At 49.8% G+C, this 20,828-nt stretch overlaps 1 protein-coding gene across 1 annotated transcript in view; it reads right to left on the bottom strand.

Moving 5' to 3' along the window:
* Positions 1–20,828, bottom strand: part of TRANK1 (tetratricopeptide repeat and ankyrin repeat containing 1) — a 276,987-nt gene that overhangs the window by 175,011 nt on the left and 81,148 nt on the right. Inside the window, exons 4-7 of the mRNA XM_075315070.1 lie at positions 13,324–13,474; positions 6,690–6,805; positions 5,038–5,121; positions 4,564–4,702 (exon numbers count right to left, since the gene is read on the bottom strand). Of these exons, the coding sequence (XP_075171185.1) occupies positions 4,564–4,702; positions 5,038–5,121; positions 6,690–6,805; positions 13,324–13,474 (490 nt within the window). The remainder of the gene's footprint in view (positions 1–4,563; positions 4,703–5,037; positions 5,122–6,689; positions 6,806–13,323; positions 13,475–20,828) is intronic.

Raw genomic sequence — 20,828 nt, 5'->3', positions numbered from 1 at the left:
AGGATCTAGCTGCAAGCCTGGAAATTGGAGGATCCACTTTTGGACACTGGGTCCAACCCTTGACCACCTCAGGGGGAAAAGGATAGCGTGTATCTTTAAGCCGTTTAGGAAAACGCCTTTCAGGATAAGCGTGGGGTTTCTGGATTGCGTCTCTAAAGTCAGCGTGGTCCAGAAAAGTGCTTAAAGTACGCTTAGGGTATCTGAAATGGATTCTCTCGTGCTGCGAAGCTGACTCCTCCACAAGAGGAGCTGGTGGGGAAATATTTAACATCTTATTGATGTTAAATATAAGATCATTAACTACGGCGTCACCATCTGGTGTATCTAGATTGAGAGCGGTCCCAGGATCAGAATCCTGATCAGTTACGTCCGCCTCATCACCCATAGATTCATCTCGCTGGGATCCTGACCATTGAGATGAATGTGAAGGCCCGTCATAGCGAGCCCGCTTAGGCTGCCCGGGGCCATCGTCCGAGTCAGAGTCTTCACCCTGAGGTGTATATGCCCGTCCCGGAGCTTGGAGCTGAGGGGGACCAGGGGGCAATGATTGCCCAGTGTCCGTGGCCTGAAGTACAGGCCTAGCTCGCAATGTGTCAAGAATTTGTGACATAGTGAGAGACATTCTGTCAGCAAAAGCTGCAAACTCAGTTCCTGTCACCTGGACAGCATTCACAGGTGGTACACCCTGGGTCACGTCCAGCAGAGGTCCCGACTGTGCAAGCGCCGCAGGGGCCGAGCACTGCACACAATGGGGGTCCGTGGAGCCTGCCGGTAGAAAAGTCCCACATGCGGTGCAGGAAGCATATAATGTCTGTGCCTTGGCACCCTTGCGTTTTACGGACGACATGCTGCTGGCTCTCTGCAATGTGAGAGAGTCTATAGCCAAAGGGCGACCAGCGCTATGCAATACTAAGTATTTGTAGAAACAAAATACTAAGAATACTACTGGCACAAGAGGGGGTGAGCCCTGAGGGCTGCTTACCGCCCGCTGAACAGCGGGTAAGAGGCTGCAGAATTCCTTGTCTGGGTCTCCCCGGCTCCCCTCTGCAGCTCAGCGTGTCAGCAGGAATGGCTGCCGGCGTCTGTGGAGAGGGGCGGTCCGTGGGAGTTCCCAAACAAAAGTGCGGGAAACAGTGTCCCCTCTGTGCCGATTGTGAGGGCTGGAGTATGTAAAAACGACTCCAGCCCTCGGCGCTGATGCACTGACCAGCGTCCCGCCCCTCTCCTGACTGGCAGGTCTGGGGGCGGGAACGAACGGAAGCAGGCCGCAAAAGCCAGGGACTCGAGTTATCAGCGCGGCCGCCGTAAAAGCGCGGGCCGCGCTGAAGTCCCCGGCGCACCACAAGTGCCAGCCGCGCCGCAGTCCCAGCGGCCGGTGCGACCGATTCCTAGACGTGGCCAGCGTCCCGCCCCTCTCCTGACTGGCAGGTCTGGGGGCGGGAACGAACGGAAGCAGGCCGCAAAAGCCGGGGACTCGAGTTATCAGCGCGGCCGCCGTAAAAGCGCGGGCCGCGCTGAAGTCCCCGGCGCACCACAAGTGCCAGCCGCGCCGCAGTCCCAGCGGCCGGCGCGACCGATTCCTATAAGTGTGCCTGCTTCAGCGAAGCTGAATGAGGCCATGTCACAAGCGCCGTAGCGCTGATGTCCCCCGGCGCACTACAACACCCAGCATGCTGCGGTGTGAGCGCCAAATGCACGGGGACACAGAGTACCTTGAGGAAGCAGGGCCATGTCCCTGATGTACTCCGCTCCATCCAGCATCTTCTCCAGGGGCTGTAGATGGAGCACGGTCTCAGTGCCTGGAGACCAGTAAATCCCACTTCACCCAGAGCCCTGTAAAAAGGGATGGGGAAGGAATCAGCATGTGGGCTCCTGCCGCCGTACCCGCAATGGGTACCTCAACCTTACAAACACCTCCGACATACAGTGGGGTGAGAAGGGAGCATGCTGGGAGCCCTGTATGGGCCCTCTTTTCTTCCATCCGACATAGTCAGCAGCTGCTGCTGACTAAAAACAATGGAGCTATGCGTGCGTGTCTGACCTCCTTGCGCACAAAGCTAAAACTGAAAAATCTGTACTCCTACGGGAGGGTGTATAGCCAGAAGGGGAGGGGCCTTACACTTTTAAGTGTAGTTCTTTGTGCGGCCTCCAGAGGGCAGTAGCTATACACCCACTGTCTGGGTCTCCCAATTAGGAGCGAAAAAGAAAAAGGTCTGATGTCATTTCCTTCTTCAATATGTTCATCATTCTCCACTAGTGTATGCAGGAGAGCAGACAGCTGCAGAACTACAAGGCTCAGCATGCTACATACAAGACTGTATGCTGGAGGGAGAGGCAGGGGGAGCAGAACTACAAGGCTCAGCATCCTCCATCCAGGAGTCTATGCAGGAGTTTTTTGCCCCCCAAAAATTGACGTAGGCTTCACCATATTTTTGTATGCTAGCCAGGTACAGCAGGCAGGTACGGGCTGCCCCCAACTCCCAGCTGCCTATTTGTACCCGACTGGGAACCAAAAATAAAGGGAAGCCCTTTTTTTTTTTTTAATTTCATGAAATAATTAAAAAAAAATGACGTGGGCTTCGCCCAATTATTGAGTCCAGCCAGGTACAACTAGGCAGATGTGGATTGGAATCCGCAGTGCAGGGTGCCCATGCTTTCTTGGCACCCCGCTGCGAATTGCAGTCCGCAGCCACCCCAGAAAATGGCGCTTTCATAGAAGCGCCATCTTCTGGCGCTGTATCCAACTCTTCCAGCTGCCCTGGTGACGGGTGGCTCATTGGGTAATAATGGGGTTAGGGCTAGCTGTATATTATCTGCTAGCCCTAAGCCCGAAATTCATGGTGTTACGCCAATACAATGTTACGCCAATATTAGACATGGCCACCATGAATTTCTAGTAAAAATAAAAAAAAAAACACAGAAAAATATTTTTATTAGAAATAAAACACAACACAATTAGTGACTCCATCTTTATTGAAATAAAGAACCCCCCTCCGCAGTAATCCTGGGTCAAGGTCCCGTGCCGTCCAATCCGAATCCAATATCATCAGATCAGTTTGCTGGAAGGCAAAGCGATCAGATGATATGTCAGGTTCTAGGATGTGAATCACATCACACATCAGCTGATTGTTTAAAAGCTGTTTATACAATCAGCTAATGTATCAGTGCAAAAAAAAAAAAAATACTCACTTATGTGCTGATTACCGGTAGCTCCTGGAGCGGAGTCTGATCCCGTCCGATCGCTGCAGGAGCTGCCGGTAATCAGCTGATGAAGTCTCCTAACGGCATCAGCTGATAGGTGAAGCCGGCTGGGCGTCGGCGTCACCGCGAGACTTACGATCAGCTGATGTGTCAGGTGACTGCATGAGGTGATCCATTGCCAGGTCCTGCAGATATCGGACGTGCCCGGGGAGACTGCACACAGCCGGAGCGGCGGTACCGGGAGAGGAGCTGGGAGCGGACATGGCACTGGGAGTCTGCTGACAGGTTCACTTTTGATTTCGCAGCTGCCTCCACCTCCCGCCCAGACATGGCGCCGCACAAGAGCCGACATGCACAGGACTGGAGGTGGACGCAGCGGTGACGGTACCGGGAGGATTCACGCTTCTGTATTTACTGACAGAAGGAATCCTCTTCCTGTACATGTTACGTTACTACCCACCCCTTGCGTTTATAGCTGCGTTTTTAGTCATAGAAATGCACTAAAACGCAGCTATATTTGCAACTTGAGTTTTTCATTGCATTATTTAACATCTCATTGAACTCAAAGGGTGGAAAACGCAGTGAAAAACGCAAAAATAATTGACATGCTGCGTTTTTGTGTGCAGCACAAAAACGCAGCTAAAAAAAATGCTGTGTGCAGACAGCAAAAATGAAAACTCATAGACTTTGCTGGGGAAGCAATGTCACAGCGTTTTCTGAGCAAAAACGCACCCGAAAAACGCGAAAAAAAGGCAGAGAAAAATGCACTGTGTGAACTTACCCTAATATTGTATATCTCGTTGTCTAGGTCACCGGCCACTCTGCATTCCCAGCCTGGCTGATTATCTACATAAGGAGCACACACCACTATCAGGCTTTATGCTTTATACCCAGCTTGCACCTCTCTGAAGCAGCTCAGATCACTGGATCTAACCCTACCTCAGTCCCCCCAGACGTCTCCCATGTTGCAGAAGCAAAGTTGGGAGAGCGCTCAGTTCAGGCGAGCGGTGCGACTTGTACAAACTGTCAGTCTGCAAGAGTGCACCGCCAGGGGTCAGAACAGCACAGTACTGAAGAAAAGAAGGAAAGATCTGTTTAACAGATGGACTATTTTTTTTTTTTTTTTTTTTAAGTCAATAAATTAATAAAGACAAGTTGTGCAGTGTTGTCCATGGATCATTAAAATAAAGAAAATATTTTTGGAGATAGATTAAAAGTGAACCTAAGTTATGAAATGAAAGCAAATTACTAACATATCCCCTTCAGATTGCATTAAATCATAAAACGGTAAAACGAACAGCAGTTAGAATATAAGACAACTCACACAACACGGAGCTCCAATAACTCATTTGTTGCCTCTACCTGATTTTATGCACAGCTGTATAACCGCATGAAGCGCGTGTTCTCCAATGGTCTCCACGTCAGCGCCCATGGTGACAAGCCAAATGACAAGCTGATTCATACTATTTAGACTATCGTAAGCAGTGGTATTCACAAAAGTCTGGAAAAAATGTATAGCATTTCAGGAGATAGAAATGATAATTCTTCTATTGTTTAAGAATTTCTTAGAGAGAAAAAAAAACTTGCCACAGCTCAATAGCAGGGGTGCCGGAACCCACCAATCAGCTATTGATATGGCCATAAGTTTTTAAGAAATGGAAAAACTGTAATTAAGATATTATAGTAAATGGCTGGACAAGAACATACTAAATCGAGCTCAATAAGCAATATTCCATCGTAGTATTTTATAGCTAGATCAATGAAAGTTTTTATATATTGTATTGGAGGTCTCCTCTACATTTCCTACATATAGTCTTACAAGGATGCACACGATACCTGAAAAATTCCCCCAAGTGGTACTTTTATGTCAGTAATGTCTCTTGGCAACTTTGCTTGGCAGGTCATTAAAAAGGTGCAAGACTAGGGAGAGAAAGAAATAACAGTTACATATAATATCTTACATTATCATGTAAAATAACTATCGTTATTTAGTCTGTAATATAAACCTGTCATTATAACTGATAAAACTTTATAATGAACTAAAAAAAAAAAATCTCTTCATTTGAATGAAACGTTTTGTGCATTTGAGCATTAAAGGGAACCTGCCAGGTGGATCATGCTGCCTCATCTGCGGAGTCTGGCTGTACATTGCAGGAAGGCAGATTCTTCTCTAAATATTTGGAAGATCTGGCTGCAATGCTCCAGGTGATTGACAGGTCTCTGACTAAGGAAGAGGCCATGCTGGGAGAAGCCGGTGCAGGGTGGTGCTGGATTAATCTCGTCCCAGCTCAGATCTTTAAACTAGATTTTCTCAGAAACACCGGAGCATTTTAGAGGATAATATATCTGAGTGCAATCGTGGAGCAAGGCTCTGATTCACGCTGCCTGCAATTGGGTTACATGGGTTTCCTGACAGGTTCCTTTTAATAAGATGTAATGGATTTGCCCACTACCTAAATATGTAACACTTCACGTGGAGGCATATCATATGATGCTTGTAAAAATATTGAACAATAATAACCTCAGCACTCAAATGGACAAGAGAAAATCTGGGAATTTTGAATTTTTTTTTTAATTTGATAAACTGCAAAAAGGTGCATAAAAGGTATAGCAAACCCGACGTTTCGGCTTTACAAGCCTTTCTTGAGGTTTTGCGTGGAGAGAAAGAGGAGACATGAGTCACAGGTGAACTGCCAAGCAAAATAATTTCAGAGGTGCCACATTTTTGTAGTACAAAAGGTTCAACCAGGGATCATGAAGTACAGTTTTGGGGAAATAGTGCCACTGCTGGTGAGAGCCTGGGGAGGAGGAGACGTCCTGGTGAGGCAGTGGTGGCAATGGAATGCAACTATCACGCAAAACCTCAAGAAAGGCTTGTAAAGTCGAAACGTCGCTGCTGGCTGTGGGCTGGTCACTGGTGAGATCTGCCTGTGTGACAGCTCACCAGCAACCCGTGTAGCGACGCTCCAGCGATCCCTGCCAGGTCAGGTTGCTGGTGGGATCGCTGGAGCGTCGCTTAGTGTGACGGTACCTTAAGTGTACACCCATGTCCAATGTAAGCCAGTTCTTTTTTGAGGTGTCAGACCCCTGATTTGGAGTAAAGAGGTTTGTGCACTTCAGACCGCAAGGTGACAAACTGTAGAAAGACCTGTCTTCTAAAATCTAAATGAGTATTGAGAACCGGGGCTCTGAAGAGCCCATGTGCAATGGGCAATTATGCTCACAAATCACTCCATTCATTTCTATGAAGTGCTGAAGACCAGCTAAGCGCCACGCTCGATTATCTCCGTCACAGTCATTAAGAGCTAATGGAAAGGAACTGTGCATGATTGACCTCTGCTCCATTCACATGGGCCACTTCAGAGCCCCAGTTCTCGATGGGGATCTCAGCGGTTGGACCATGTGCGATCTGGGAGTTACTCCCAATCTCACTAAGTAAAAGAATCATAGAAACAGTGGTTCAGGGTCACAAACAACAAACATATTACCGGGTACATGTGTTCTTTCATTAGTTTCAATATCAGTGGCTGCCATATCTGCTTTGTGTATCTTTCGCTGATGATGTATTCAAGAATTCTCATACATGCCGGGCTTCTTCTAGTCACTGATTAAAAAAACAAAACATATTTTGATGGTATATTTTCTTTTTCTACCAAAAGATGTAAACATTAATCAGAAGGAGGTTATACAACCAGACCTTTATTTGTGGATGGACACAAAGTTTGTTTCCCGTATAAAAATTAAGCAGATTCCTTTGAACAATGCTTATCAAGGCTATGATCCCAATACATGAATACTCTGGTTCCATAATGAATTGTATTCCTTCCACTTACTGTAGTCAACGTATGCAGCGGAAAGTAGGATTTTTGTGTACTCACCGTAAAATCTCTTTCTCTTAGTCTTCATTGGGGGACACAGGACCATGGGTTATGCTGCTGTCACTAGGAGGCTGACACTAAGTAAACAGAAAAAGTTAGCTCCTCCCCAGCAGTATAACCCCTGAGCCGGAGGCGGGCTCAATCAGTTTAGTGCACAAGCAGTAGGAGGAGAACCAAACAATCCTGGATAAAACAAGGTAAAAAACTATGACGAACAGTCGTGTGACCAGTGACCTGGGAATATGGGCACTGGGGAAACAGGCATGTCATATATAACAAAAAGCACAAGCAGGGTGGGTGCTGTGTCCCCCAATGAAGACTAAGAGAAAGAGATTTTACGGTGAGTACACAAAAATCCTACTTTCTCTGTCGTTTCATTGGGGGACACAGGACCATGGGACGTCCAAAAGCAGTCCCTGGGTGGGAAGAAAACCATCACCGGAGATAGGAAGGAAGTCGCTTCCCCTTGCCGGGCTTGACCCGGACCTACAAGCGCCTACGTTGTAACAGGTGTGCCACTGCCACCCGCAAACCTTACACCAAGACTGGCCTCTGCCGAAGCTTGAGTGAGAACCTGTTAGAAACTAGTAAAGGTACGCCGACTAGATCGGGTGGCGGACCAGAGGACCTGGTCGACCGACGTCTGGAGCCCAATCGTTCAAGGGTGCCCCTTGCTCGGTAGACCGCGGCGGAAGTCCGACCTTCATGCGATAGTCTTCACATATGGAGGAAGGGATCCATGTGATATTCAGGCCCTTGGCGCCGGCCTATGCTTCTTGGGAAAGGGTGGAAGGATGGACTGACAGTCGGTGTAACCGACAAAAAAATGGTGTCCTGCAGACACGAAAGACTGAGGGCTCGTACCAGCCCTAGAACGAACTATGCCTCTTTCAGGCTGAGAGGGGAGCCTAGAACCGACAAAACGAAACCTAAAGTCCTCTTCTGGAAGGAAAGGCGAGGTGTCTCGGACAGAAACGAAGGGTTCTGTCTGGAGCCCCCCCTTATCCTGCTGGCGGAGCGGAAAAAGGGGGAGAAAAGACTACGAGAGGGCTGTCCGCCCTGATGCCGTCTGTAACAACCAGATGGCCACGAGGAGCCCACCTATCAAAACAGGTGGGAGCAGGGAAAAAGGGGTACCTTGAGCAAACTCATCACTGGATTAGGGTCCCACTTTTCTAGTGAACGATGAAAAACGCCGAGCCAGATGGACGTTTCTCTGAGCGAAGGCCCTGATTGACGGAAAGTGAAAAGTCTCCGAAGATGCGGTCCTCACACCACCGGGGGAGCTCTTTCCAAGTGGAAATAAATCTTCGAGGGAACTGGATTCCAGGCCCTCCTCAATGTCTGTCATCATCTTGTTCACCGACCTGACCGAGCCAGCACCCGGGATCCACTGGTGAGGCCATGGAACCTGGGACTTCTGAGTCCTGGTAGACTAGAGGGGCCCCGACACGGAAGAATCTGGCGGTCTGGAAGGAGCCACGGGGCATCTGCGAGGAGATGAGTAAGTTATGCGAAACTATGCTCGCCTGGGCCACTCCCGAGCTATCGCCTGCCTAGGTCCCTCTTGAAAACCCTCGAGATCATGGAAAGCCGCAGGAAGATGCACGAGAGCCTGAACAGGCTACACGACCGGTCTAGGGCGTCGTCCTCTAGTCCAGAGCAGGTGGCGTACTCGACGCACCATTGACTTGAGAGTTGGATCGGAAAGCCAAAAAGTCACGACTGGAGGTCTTCCTTCGCCAGAGATCTGGCTGTTGATATCCCTGTTGGAGCCCTTTACCTACGCGAGACCTATCCTACCGCGGAAATCGGCCGTCCAAACGTCCACGCTCGGGATGAGCTGCCGAGATTAGCGAATGAAAGGGCCCGTCCCAGAGCAAGAACCTCTTGGCCTCTTCCCTTGCCCTGACACTCCCTGCGTCTTCCTGGTGGATGATGCACATCACTGCTGTGGCATGGTCCAAATGGAACCTGACTGGACAATACGACCCAGAGAAGAAATTGTAACCGGGCTAACCGAATGGCTCTGAGTCCGGAATGTTGAAGGGGAGACGACACTCTAGGGGTGTCCCTCGGGACCGTGCCGAGGAATGGTGGGGTAGCATACCCTAGTACGGGAGGCTGGTGACGGTTGATAATAAGCTCCAGAGGAGGAAAGGGAAGCTTCCCAGGGATGGTTGCGAAGATTGGTCCTCTAGGAGGAGATTGGCCGGTCACCCGCGAAGACGGAACCTTCCTGTCCCCGTTCTTCAGTGTGTTCCGTTGGAGAGTCCGGGATGAAATCTGGTATGTGCACCATCGCTAACACCGCCACAGGCTGTCGAGGACTCGCATAGCAAAAAACCGAAGGGAAAAAACGGGAGCGGGAGGCAAAGAGCACGCGGGACCCTGTGCCAGGAGGGAAACTGCTCCTGCGTGAGGAGTAGCAACCCTTGAACGGCTCGAATACCGTGCCTGAGGAGTGATGGACCGGGCCGGGTCTGGGAGGACTCCCTCCTGTAGCTCAGCTACCCTAGTAGCGAAAAGTGATGATCTAAACCTCAAGGCGAGGGTCCTTGAAGGGAGACTCTGGGTCTCCCGGTCGTTCCTGGGCAGAGAGCCTGAGGATGCGTAGGGATCGTGATCCCTGCAAGCACTCTTAGAAAGCTGGGACGGTCCGCAGCCACGCAAGGCGGAGATGGCTGTTGTAGGGATAAAGGCTCCCTGACGAACCTAGCGTGAGGGAACGAGTCCTGGTGCATCAGGGCCGATGCCGGGAAAGGGATGTACCCTTCCCTTACGTAGCCAGTCTACCCTGACGTAGCCTAGGGGATAAACTGGACTCGCCTATCTCCGAAAGGGCGATCCCGAGAGCCGGAAAGGAAGTCAGCAACTTCCTAGATGTCGAATCTGCGTTCCTGATCCCGAGTCAGAGCTCTCCACGGGTAGGTACACTGATGTTAGAGGCTCAGGCCGTGTAGCGGGCAGACACCAGATTTGTGAAGAGAGGGTACTCACTGAAGCTGATAACCAGTCCTGGGTCGGCATAGGTGGAGCGCGGACCGCTGCGTAGAGTGTCCGTGGAGTCCCTGCGGAGCGTCACGATAGGGACGAGAAGCCAGGAGGAACCCAGGCGGGTCAAGTACAGGGTAGCGTGCCCCTTCATCACGGAGCCCTCTACGAGAAGGGGTAAGACAATATAAAGGACTTACCGCTGGTAAAAATTGTGTCCGGGGAATATCCGTGATCACGCAGTCACACGGCGAACTGGATGTCCACTGAAAAACCGCAGGGGGCCCCCACCCTCCTGTCTGCAAGGTGCCATGCCCCCTCTCTCCAGAGCCCTCTGGGGGAATGATAATGACAATAACACGACTTACCGCAGGTAAACGCCGTGTCTGGTTGTTGTCTGTGATCACTCAGCGACTCCAGTGTGGCATGCCCATTCTCACCGAGACCCCTTTTTGGAGAAGGGAATAAAGACGATGACAAGACTTACCGCTGGTAAACGTCGTGTCTGGTAGTTGACTGTGAGCACGCGGTAACTCAGCGAGCTCTGGATGTCGTCTGAGCACATCAAGGGTCCGCTCCAAATGACTTAAGGGGGACCTGCGTGCATGGAGATAAGAGGGCTGTCCGTAGCCTTACGGCCTGACTCACCAATTCCAGCAGGCCTTTAGTCATGCGCCAAAACATCCAGGTCCTGCTCGGAGTCCAGCAGAGGTGGAAGACTGCCGGAGAAAAGGCAGTCTGGACCTGGGGAATAAGGTGGAAAACAGGGGGGCCACAAAAGACGAGACCTGTCGGGTCCGCTTCTAGCATAGGGAAAGGTCCCTGGTACGAGACTCACCTCCCCGAGGGGATTGCGCTAGACCTATGGAAGGTATAACCGAGTATTGGCCGGGGACGCAGCGCATGCGCGCGAAGCCGAGGGAAGGCGGCGAGGGGATCTATGGCCTGAGACAGGGCATTAACCCGCCGGAGGGGACTAAACTAAAAATCTCGAGCTGGGAGCGCGATATAAAAAAGGTGAAGCAAAACAAGTGCCCGAAAAGTACTGTAAGAGTTAAGGTGTAAAAAACTCATGTACGTAAAATTTTTAATAAGAATCGACCTAAAATAAAAAATACCCACTAAAGAAGTGTGTTTTATTTTTCCCCGGAAAAAGAAGGTGATGCTGCGGCCTCAGTAAGCCCAGACTAGTAGTCTGGAATAAACTCCCATTCTCTTTTTTTTTTTTTTTCTTTATTTAAAATGGACGCTGTGAGCGGGAAAAAAATATCCCCCACCCCCCAAGTGATGCCTGGAGCAGGGCGGAGGGCGGGAACGGAGAGGCCGGCGTCCAATAGCGCTGTGCGGGAGGCGGGCCTGGGGACGCCGAGGACAGGGCCGAAGCCGGGGGCTAAATTTTGAAAGTGCCGGGGCGGGCAGAGGCCGCGCCGGCGGACCCGGCCGCAGGCGGCGGCGGAGAGGATCCTCGGCGCGCTGTGCGGGAGGCGACCTGGGGAACAGAGGACAGTGGCCGAGCCGAGGTGCCGTTGCGGGCAGAGGCAGCGCCGGCGGACCCGACCTCAGGTGGCGGCGGCGTTAGAAGCTGTTGAAGGTACAGGGGCAGCGCCGGCGGACCCGGCCGCAAGCGGCGGCGGCGCAGCAGCGATGCAGGGCCGCCCGACCTCGGAGTCGGCAGGGAGCTCCACGGACGCAGCGGGGGGAGTCCGGCGAGTAGGCCCAGACCGGGGCCTAAATTTCTGCAGCCGTCCGAGGGGGGAGAAGGTAGGGGAGAGTGTCCTACCTGAACCGCGGCGCGCTGTCCAGTGTGCAGGCTGAGACTCTGCACATGCTCCTGTGTGCTCCGCTCAGCGAAGGAATGGCTGCGGGCACCAGGAAGCAGGCTGAAGAAGGCAGGGAGTTGGACGCCATTGGGGGTGGAAGCCCCTAAATGTAGCAGCGTTGCGGGCCCCATCCAAAAAATCCAGATGCGCTGCGGAGGTCCAGTCCCTGCTGTATGCCCCTTGCGACCCTTTGGGGTGGTACCGCAGGGTGAATAGGGGGTGCCCAGGAAAGTTCAGCCCCGCGTGCCAACCGGGGAGTGGTACCGTGGAATTGGACGGGGGAGAGGGCCCGACGACTCAAGCCTCTGCGACCCAGGGGAGTGGTACCCACACGGGCTGCGAGAGCTGAGGTAGAGAAAAGATACCTGCAGAAAAAGAGAATTACCACAGATGAGAGCGACGAGCGTCGCCGAGAAAAAATGAAAAAATAACGCAAAAAATCAAGTGGCTGAAGGGGGCCCAGTCGGCCCACATCAGCCTCCTACGACACTAAGCAAAAAACTGATTGAGCCCGCCTCCGGCTCAGGGGTTATACTGCTGGGGAGGAGCTAACTTTTTCTGTTTACTTAGTGTCAGCCTCCTAGTGACAGCAGCATAACCCATGGTCCTGTGTCCCCCAATGAAACGACAGAGAAATCCATATTGCTCTTTTAACATTTTCTTCACAAGCTAAATTAAAACATTTTTTATTTGAAATCCAAGATTAAAGACGTTTTGGTCAAAAGTTACACCTTCAGCAGGACAAATTAGCAGGAGATATCTGTTTGAGAAGTGCTGGAGTGTGAAATCCACCACTTAATAAGTTGTGCTCCTCAAATAGATGAAGCTCTAAATTTTGACCAAAACGTCTTTAATTTTGGATTGCAAATAACAAATTTTGAATTTATCTTCACACTTTGAGTACCAAGTATCATTAACTTCATATTACGGGTTTGGATCCCATTTGGGACCATTAACAGTAGAAGTGCCATGGTTTCTTGTCAAATTTATGTTCAAAACGTTGACCATGTTGGAAGGACACTACTGATAGCCCCAGCTTGCAGCCTGAGACTATGGTTTGGAGTAGTGCCCATTAGATACACAAACCCTAAAGGATAGCAGAGTAGCATACTTCTTGCTGTTATTTTTCTTACTTCCACTGGTTCTGCGCTAACGCTAAGCTTACTTGAGCATCATAGCTGTTTTTCCATCTCCATTCTTTTTCATTTCCAACCTACAGTAAATCTATGAATGTAACACACAGTAGTCTTCATGGAGGTGAGAATCACATGAAAGTGAAACAATCTGCTCCAGGTCTTCTGACACGTCTCACACAGTAAACTGTACCACATACTAGAATCTATTCTGCACTTCTGAGAAAAGATCATTTAAAAGCTTCCTTTAACTACCATACTGAAACTTGCAATGTTAGTATAAAAGACAATATTTACCTTCAAAACACATAAAGATTCCATGTAGAAAATCTACAACATCATTGTTATCTGACTGCTGACCAGAACTCCGGAGGGCAGCTTCAAAGTACAGCAGAGCAGTAGATACGTCATGTAGCTTCAGAGCTGAAACGCCAGCACGGTAATAACCCTGCAAGGCACAAAGCACACAGTGACTGGAAAGCCATGTGGAAGAGACATACAAATGCACCAGAAATGACAAAACTTACCATACAATTAATCAGCTTAATCCAAAACATATCGTTTTAAAGAAAAATAGCAAATTTCATTTGTAACATTTTGCATATTTCCCAGGGGGCAATGCACCTAGGATTTCACTGTGTTGAGCACCCTCGCTGGCTGCCGGCAGTGTTTTCTCTGGCTGGTCTCCCCGAGATCTGTGATTGTTTTGTCTTGTTGGTCTATTAGGCATTGCTCCCACCTGGCCAGAATCCTACTCCACACTGATGAGGGGCAACACCCCAAAACAGCTGTGTGTGGATGGATACCTGGCCTTGGTATTTCCCTTGTCATATCTTTAAACTTGTCAAAAAGTTGGATATTGACTAAAAAGGCCACTTAATATGGTGGTCTCCTAAAATGAGCCACTCCTTGGCTGGGTCCTTCTCGGAGGGATATCTGGCTGGTTTCTGTGTTGAGACTCCTAACAGAGGCTCCACTGACTTTTTTGATTTGCATATTTCCCAGGGGGCAATGTACCTAGGATTTCACTGTCTTGAGTGCCCTCGTTGGCTGCCAGCAGTGTTTTCTCTGGCTGGTCTCCCCGAGATCAGTGATTGTTTTGTCTTATTTGTAAAATTAAAAAAGGTAGAAATACAGAATGCACCCAGGTGGTTTAAAGTGCTGGGGATACAACAGGGTCATTAAGAGAAAAAATATCAAAATGACCAAATACTGTAAAAGGTAATGGATTGGGTGGCTGGAGAGGAGGACGTAGTCCATGAGCAGAACAGGCCTCCTCCAATCTGTTTCCTTCCACCTTTGTTTGTATGCACAATCCCTCTTTTTCCATGGCACAGTACTGGTATGGTTATCCTCATGTAGCTCAGATTACATACTAGCACAAAATGATTTTTTTTTTTTAACTTTGTTTATTAAACAGCAACAGGAAAATGCAGATACAACACAAGACATATACAGTGGTTGCAGAACGTATTCAGACCCCTTTACATTTTTCACTCTATTTCATTGCAGCCATTTGGTAAATTCAAAAAAGTTCATTTTTTTCTCATTAATGTACACTCTGCACCCCATCTTGACAGAAAAAAACTGAGATGCAGAAATTTTTGTTAATTTATTAAACAAAAAAAACTGAAATATCACATGGTCATAATAAGTATTCAGACCCTTTGCTCAGTATTGAGTAGAATCAGCCTTTTGACCTAGTACAGACATGAGTCTTCTTGGGAATGATGCAAAAAGTTTTTCACATCTGGATTTGGGGATCCTTTGCCATTCTTCCTTGCAGATGCTCTCCAGTTCCATCAGGTTGGATGGTGAACGTTGGTACACAGCCATTATCAGGTCTCTCTAAAGTTGCTCAATTGGGTTTAGGTCAGGGCTTTGGCTGGGCCAGTCAAGAATGGTCATAGAGTTGTTCTGAAGCCACTCCTTTGTTATTTTAGCTGTGTGCTTAGGGTCATTGTCTTGTTGGAAGGTGAACCAGTGGCTAAGTCTGAGGTCCAGAGCACTCTGGAAGAGGTTTTCTTCTAGGATATCTCTGTACTTGGAGGCATTCATCTTTCCTTCAATAGCAACCATTCGTCCTGTCCCTGCATCTGAAAAACACCCCCATAGCATGATACTGCCGCCACCATGTTTCACTGTTGGGATTGTATTGGGCAGGTGATGAGCAGTGCCTGGTTTTCTCCACACATACAGCTTAGAATTATTACCAAAAAGTTCTATCTTCATCTCAACAGATAAGGGAATCTTTTTTCTCATAGTCTGGGGTCCTTCGTGTGTTTTTTGCAAACTCTATGTGGACTTTCATATGTCTTGCACTCAGGAGAGGCTTCCGTCGAGCCGCTCTGCCATAAACGTCTGACTGGTGGAGGGCTGCAGTGATAGTTGACTTTGTGGTACTTTCTGCCATCTTCCTACTGCATCTCTGGAGCTCAGCCACAGCGATCTTGGAATTCTTCTTTACCTCTCTCACCAAGGCTCTTCACCCACAATAGCTCAGTTTGACTGGACGGCTAGGTCTAGGAAGAGTTCTGGTGGTCCCAAACTTCTTCCATTTAAGGATTACGGAGGCCACTGTATTCTCAGGAACCTTGAGTACTGCAGAAATTGTTTTGTAACCTTGGCCAGATCCGTGCCTTGCCACAATTCAGTCTCTGAGCTCCTTGGGCAGTTCCTTTGACCTCATGATTCTCATTTGGTCTGACATGCACTGTGAGCTGTAAGGTCTTATATAGACAAGTGTGTGCCTTTCCAAATCAAGTCCTAGCTGGAAGCCAATGAAAAAGTAGAACCATTCCATGGAAGATCACAAGGAAATGGACAGCATGTGACTTAAATATGAGTGTCTGAGCAAAGGGTCTCAATACTTATGACCATGTGATATTTCAGTTTTTCTTGTTTAATAAATTTGCATAAATTTCTGTTTATTTCTGTCAAGATGGGGTGCAGAGTGTACATTAATGAGAAAAAAATGATCATTTTTTAATTTACCAAATGGCTGCAATGAATCAGAGTAAAAAATTAAAAAAGGGGTCTGAATACTTTCCGTACTCACTGTTTGATACACGTACATAGGTTTTTGTCAGGATTTTTTGTCACCACCTCCGTGCGTGCTTCCTGTAGCAGTCGAGCGCTGATTAGTGATGCACATCGCTGATCGGTGTTCATGCCGCTTTTAGCCAGGACTTTTTTCCTCTGTCCATTTTCGCCCTGCCTTCTACGCCTCATCCGTGCGTGCGTCCTGTAGTCGCCGAGAACTGATCAGCGACGCACATCGCTGATCGGCGTCTGTGCCGCTTTTAGCCAGGACCTTTATCCTTTTTTGTGTCACCCCCTGTTTTATACCACATCCGTGCGTGTTTCCTCCAGCAGGGAGCACTGGTTAGTGATCCACATCACTGATCAGCATCCGTGCTCACTTTTGGCCACAACTTTTTTCATTTTTAAAACATTTTTCTGTGTGTGACTCCCCCCATTTAGCACCACACCCTTGCATGCTTCCTTCAACCTTTGAAACTGATCGGTGACTCCCATCATCAATGATCGATATCCAGTTGTAAAAAAAAAAGTCAACTAAGAATCAAATAAAAATAAATTAGAGTAGTTGATATGCTAAATTAGGGACAGCAAAAATATACCATAGTATTCGCCGTTTACTACCGTATTTTTTACTGAATCAAGTCAGGCTTAGTGTCAGTTGCCAGGCCTAGATTAGGGACAGTAAAAAAAGAGAATTTTGTTACTTACCGTAAATTCTTTTTCTTATAGTTCCGTATTGGGAGACCCAGACCATGGGTGTTTAGCTTCTGCCTCCGGAGGACACACAAAGTACTACACTTAAAAGTGTAGCTCCTCCCTCTGAGCTTATACACCCCCTGGTAGCCAGTCCTAGCCAGTTTAGTGCAAAAGCTGAAGGAGAATAGCCACCCACAAGTAGAACCGAGTAAGAACCGGAACAACAGGAGACTCTGTCCACGACAACAGCCGGTGATAACACATGGAACAAGAAAATTGCCAACAGGCAACAGGGAGGGAGCTGGGTCTCCCAATACGGAACTATAAGAAAAAGAATTTACGGTAAGTAACAAAATTCTCTTTTTCTTTATCGTTCCTTTGGGAGACCCAGACCATGGGACGTTCCAAAGCTGTCCCTGGGTGGGAATAAACAGAAAAAACTAAGAAGTAGGCGGAGCCTAACTTCACAAGTGGGCGACAGCCGCCTGAAGGATGCGTCTGCCCAAGCTCGCATCTGCCGAAGCATGAGCATGCACTTGGTGCGAGACACATAAATCCGGAGAGCACGCACCAGATCTAGAGTATGCAGCGCTTTCTCAAAGCGATGAACAGGGGCCGGACAGAAGGAAGGCAAGGAAATATCCTGGTTAAGGTGGAAGGGAGAGACCACCTTAGGAAGAAAGTCCGGGGTCGGACGGAGAACTACCTTGTCTTGGTGAAAAAACAAAAAAGGTGACTCCGAGGAGAGCGCAGCCAAATCAGAGACTCTCCTGAGAGAAGTTATGGCAACTAGAAAGGCCACCTTTTGAGAAAGACGATACAAAGAAACCTCCCTAAGAGGCTCAAAGGGGGGTTTCTGCAATACCGTGAGGACCAAGTTAAGGTCCCAGGGATCCAAGGGCCGCCGATAAGGCGGAATGATGTGAGACGCACCTTGCATGAAGGTGCGGATCTGAGCCAGCCGGGCGAGACGCCGCTGGAACAGCACTGATAGAGCTGAGACTTGTCCCTTGAGAGAGTTGAGGGACAGTCCTAGCTGCAGACCGGACTGTAAAAAAGACAGAAGGGTCGGCAACGAAAATGGCCAAGAAGAATGGCCGGAAGAGCGACACCAGGACAGGAAAATTGTCCAAGTCCTGTGATAGATCTTGACGGAGGAAGACTTAGGGCCCGAGTCATAGTGGAGATGACTTCAGGAGGAATACCAGAAGCCGTCAAAATCCAGGACTCAAGAGCCACGCCGTCAATTTGAGTGCCGCAGAATTCGGGCGGAAAAACGGACCTTGCGAGAGCAGGTCTGGACGGTCCGGAAGATGCCACGGTATCTCCACGGACAGTTGGAGCAGGTCCGGATACCAAGCTCGCCTGGGCCAGTCCGGTGCAATGAGGATGACTCGACGGCCCTCCATTATGATCTTGCGCAGGACTCTGGGCAAGAGAGCTAGAGGGGGAAACACGTAAGACAGACGAAACTGGGACCAGTCTTGAACCAGAGCGTCCGCGGCGAAGGCTTGAGGATCGTGGGAGCGAGCCACGTAAACCAGAACCTTGTTGTTGTGACGGGATGCCATTAGGTCCACGTCCAGAGTGCCCCACTTGCGGCAGATTGACTGAAACACTGCCGGGTGCAGAGACCACTCGCCACCGTCCACGAATTGATGGCTGAGATAATCTGCCTCCCAGTTTTCTACGCCAGGGATGTGGACTGCGGATATGGTGGACTATGGAGTCCTCCGCCCATTGAAGAATGCGTTGGACCTCCAACATTGCCAGGCGGCTGCGTGTCCCGCCTTGGTGATTGATGTAGGCAACCGCTGTCGCGTTGTCTGACTGGACTCGAATGTGCCTGCCCGCCAACAGGTGGTGAAAGGCTAGGAGAGCTAGAAGCACAGCTCTGGTTTCCAGCACATTGATTGAAAAGGCTGACTCGGACAGAGTCCAAGTGCCCTGAGCTCTGTGGTGGAGATGTACCGCTCCCCAGCCGGATAGGCTGGCATCCGTGGTGAGAATCACCCAGGACGAAGCCAGGAAGGAGCGCCCTTGGGACAGGGAGAGGGGTCGAAGCCACCACTGAAGAGAGGTCCTGGTCCGTGGCGACAGAGCCACTAACCTCTGTAAGGAGGAAGGCCGCTTGTCCCAACAGCGGAGAATGTCCAGCTGCAGAGGACGCAGATGGAACTGGGCAAAGGGAACCGCCTCCATGGAAGCCACCATTTGACCCAGCACCTGCATCAGGCGCCTGAGGGAATAACGGCGGGGCCTCAGGAGAGAGCGCACCGCTAGCCGGAGAGACTGCTGTTTGATTAAGGGCAACTTCACAAGTGCCGGCAAAGTCTCGAACTGCATCCCTAGGTACGTGAGACTCTGAGTCAGAGTCAGAGTGGATTTGGGAAGATTGACAATCCACCCGAATTGGGCTAGGGTGGCGAGAGTGAGCGAAACACTCCGCTGACAGTCTGCGCTGGATGGACCCTTGACCAGAAGGTCGTGCAGATAAGGAAGCACTGCTAACCCCTGGAGGTGCAGGACCGCAAAACGTAACCAACGCTGATGTGACACTGCGATTGGCACATGTAGATAGGCATCTCTGATGTCGATGGATGCCAGGAACTCCCCTTGGGTCATAGAGGCAATGACTGATCGCAGAGACTCCATGCGAAAATGCCGCACCCGGACATGCTTGTTGAGAAGCTTGAGATCCAGGATGGGCCGGAAGGTACCGTCCTTTTTTGGAACTAGGAAGCGATTTGAGTAAAAACCTCTGAACCGTTCCTGAGCGGGAACTGGGACAATCACTCCGTTTGCCTGCAAGGATGCCACGGCCTGCGAGAAGGCGGCGGCCTTGGAGCAAGGGGGAGTTGAGAGAAAAAATCTGTTTGGAGGGCTGGAAGAGAATTCTATCCTGTAGCCGTGAGATATGATGTCTCTCACCCACTGATCGAAGACCTGCTTTAACCAAGCGTCGCCAAAGTGGGAGAGCCTGCCACCGACTAAGGACGTGGCTGGAGCGGGCCAAGAGTCATGAGGAAGCTGCCTTAGTGGCAGAACCTCCTGCGGTCTTCTGCGGACGCGCTTTTGGGCGCCAGTTGGATTTCTGATCCTTGGCCGAGTTAGCGGACGAGGCGGAAGGCTTAGAGGATGACCAGTTGGAGGAACGAAAGGAACGAAACCTCAATTGATTCCTACCCTGGGCGGGTTTCCTGGTCTTAGTTTGTGGCATGGAAGTACTCTTCCCGCCAGTAGCTTCTTTAATGATTTCATCCAGCTGTTCACCAAACAGCCGTGAACCAGCAAAAGGGAGCCCAGCAAGAAACTTCTTGGACGAAGCATCTGCCTTCCACTCTCGAAGCCACAAAATCCTGCGGATAACAAGAGAATTAGCTGAAGCCACCGCAGTGCGGTGAGCAGCCTCTAGCATGGCAGACATGGCATAAGATGAAAAGGCTGAAGCCTGAGCAGTTAAGGTAACCATCTCAGGCATAGATTCCTTGGTGAGGGAATGCATCTCCTCTAGAGAAGCAGAGATGGCTTTGAGAGCCCACACTGCTGCAAAAGTCGGGGAAAACGCGGCCCCCGCAGCTTCGTACACAGATTTGGCCAGAAGGTCAATCTGACGGTCAGTGGAATCCTTAAGTGAGGTGCCGTCAGCCACCGACACAACGGTCCGGGCTTATAGCCTAGACACCGGAGGGTCTACCTTTGGGGAGTGAGACCACTCCTTGACCACCTCAGGTGGAAATGGAAACCGGTCATCAGAACCACGCTTTGGAAAGCGTTTGTCAGGGCAGGCCCTGGGTTTGGTCACAGCGGTCTGAAAACTGGAGTGGTTAAAGAACACACTCTTCACTCTCTTAGGCGAGGTAAACTGATGTTTTTCTGCCAAAGAGAGTTGCTCCTCTGATACTGGCGGATTGAGATCCAGCACAGAATTAATAGAAGCAATCAAATCACTAAGATCTGAGTCACCCTCAGAGAAATCGATGGGATACATAGCCTTCGAGCCCCCAGTGAGAGCATCCTCCTCATCTTGAGAGTCAGCTCTTGAGACAGAGCCGTGGGATGGG

The sequence above is a fragment of the Anomaloglossus baeobatrachus genome, chromosome 6 (assembly GCF_048569485.1).
Source record: "Anomaloglossus baeobatrachus isolate aAnoBae1 chromosome 6, aAnoBae1.hap1, whole genome shotgun sequence".
NCBI classification, from domain to species: Eukaryota; Metazoa; Chordata; class Amphibia; order Anura; family Aromobatidae; genus Anomaloglossus; species Anomaloglossus baeobatrachus.
This window is presented reverse-complemented; position numbering and strand designations above follow the sequence as displayed.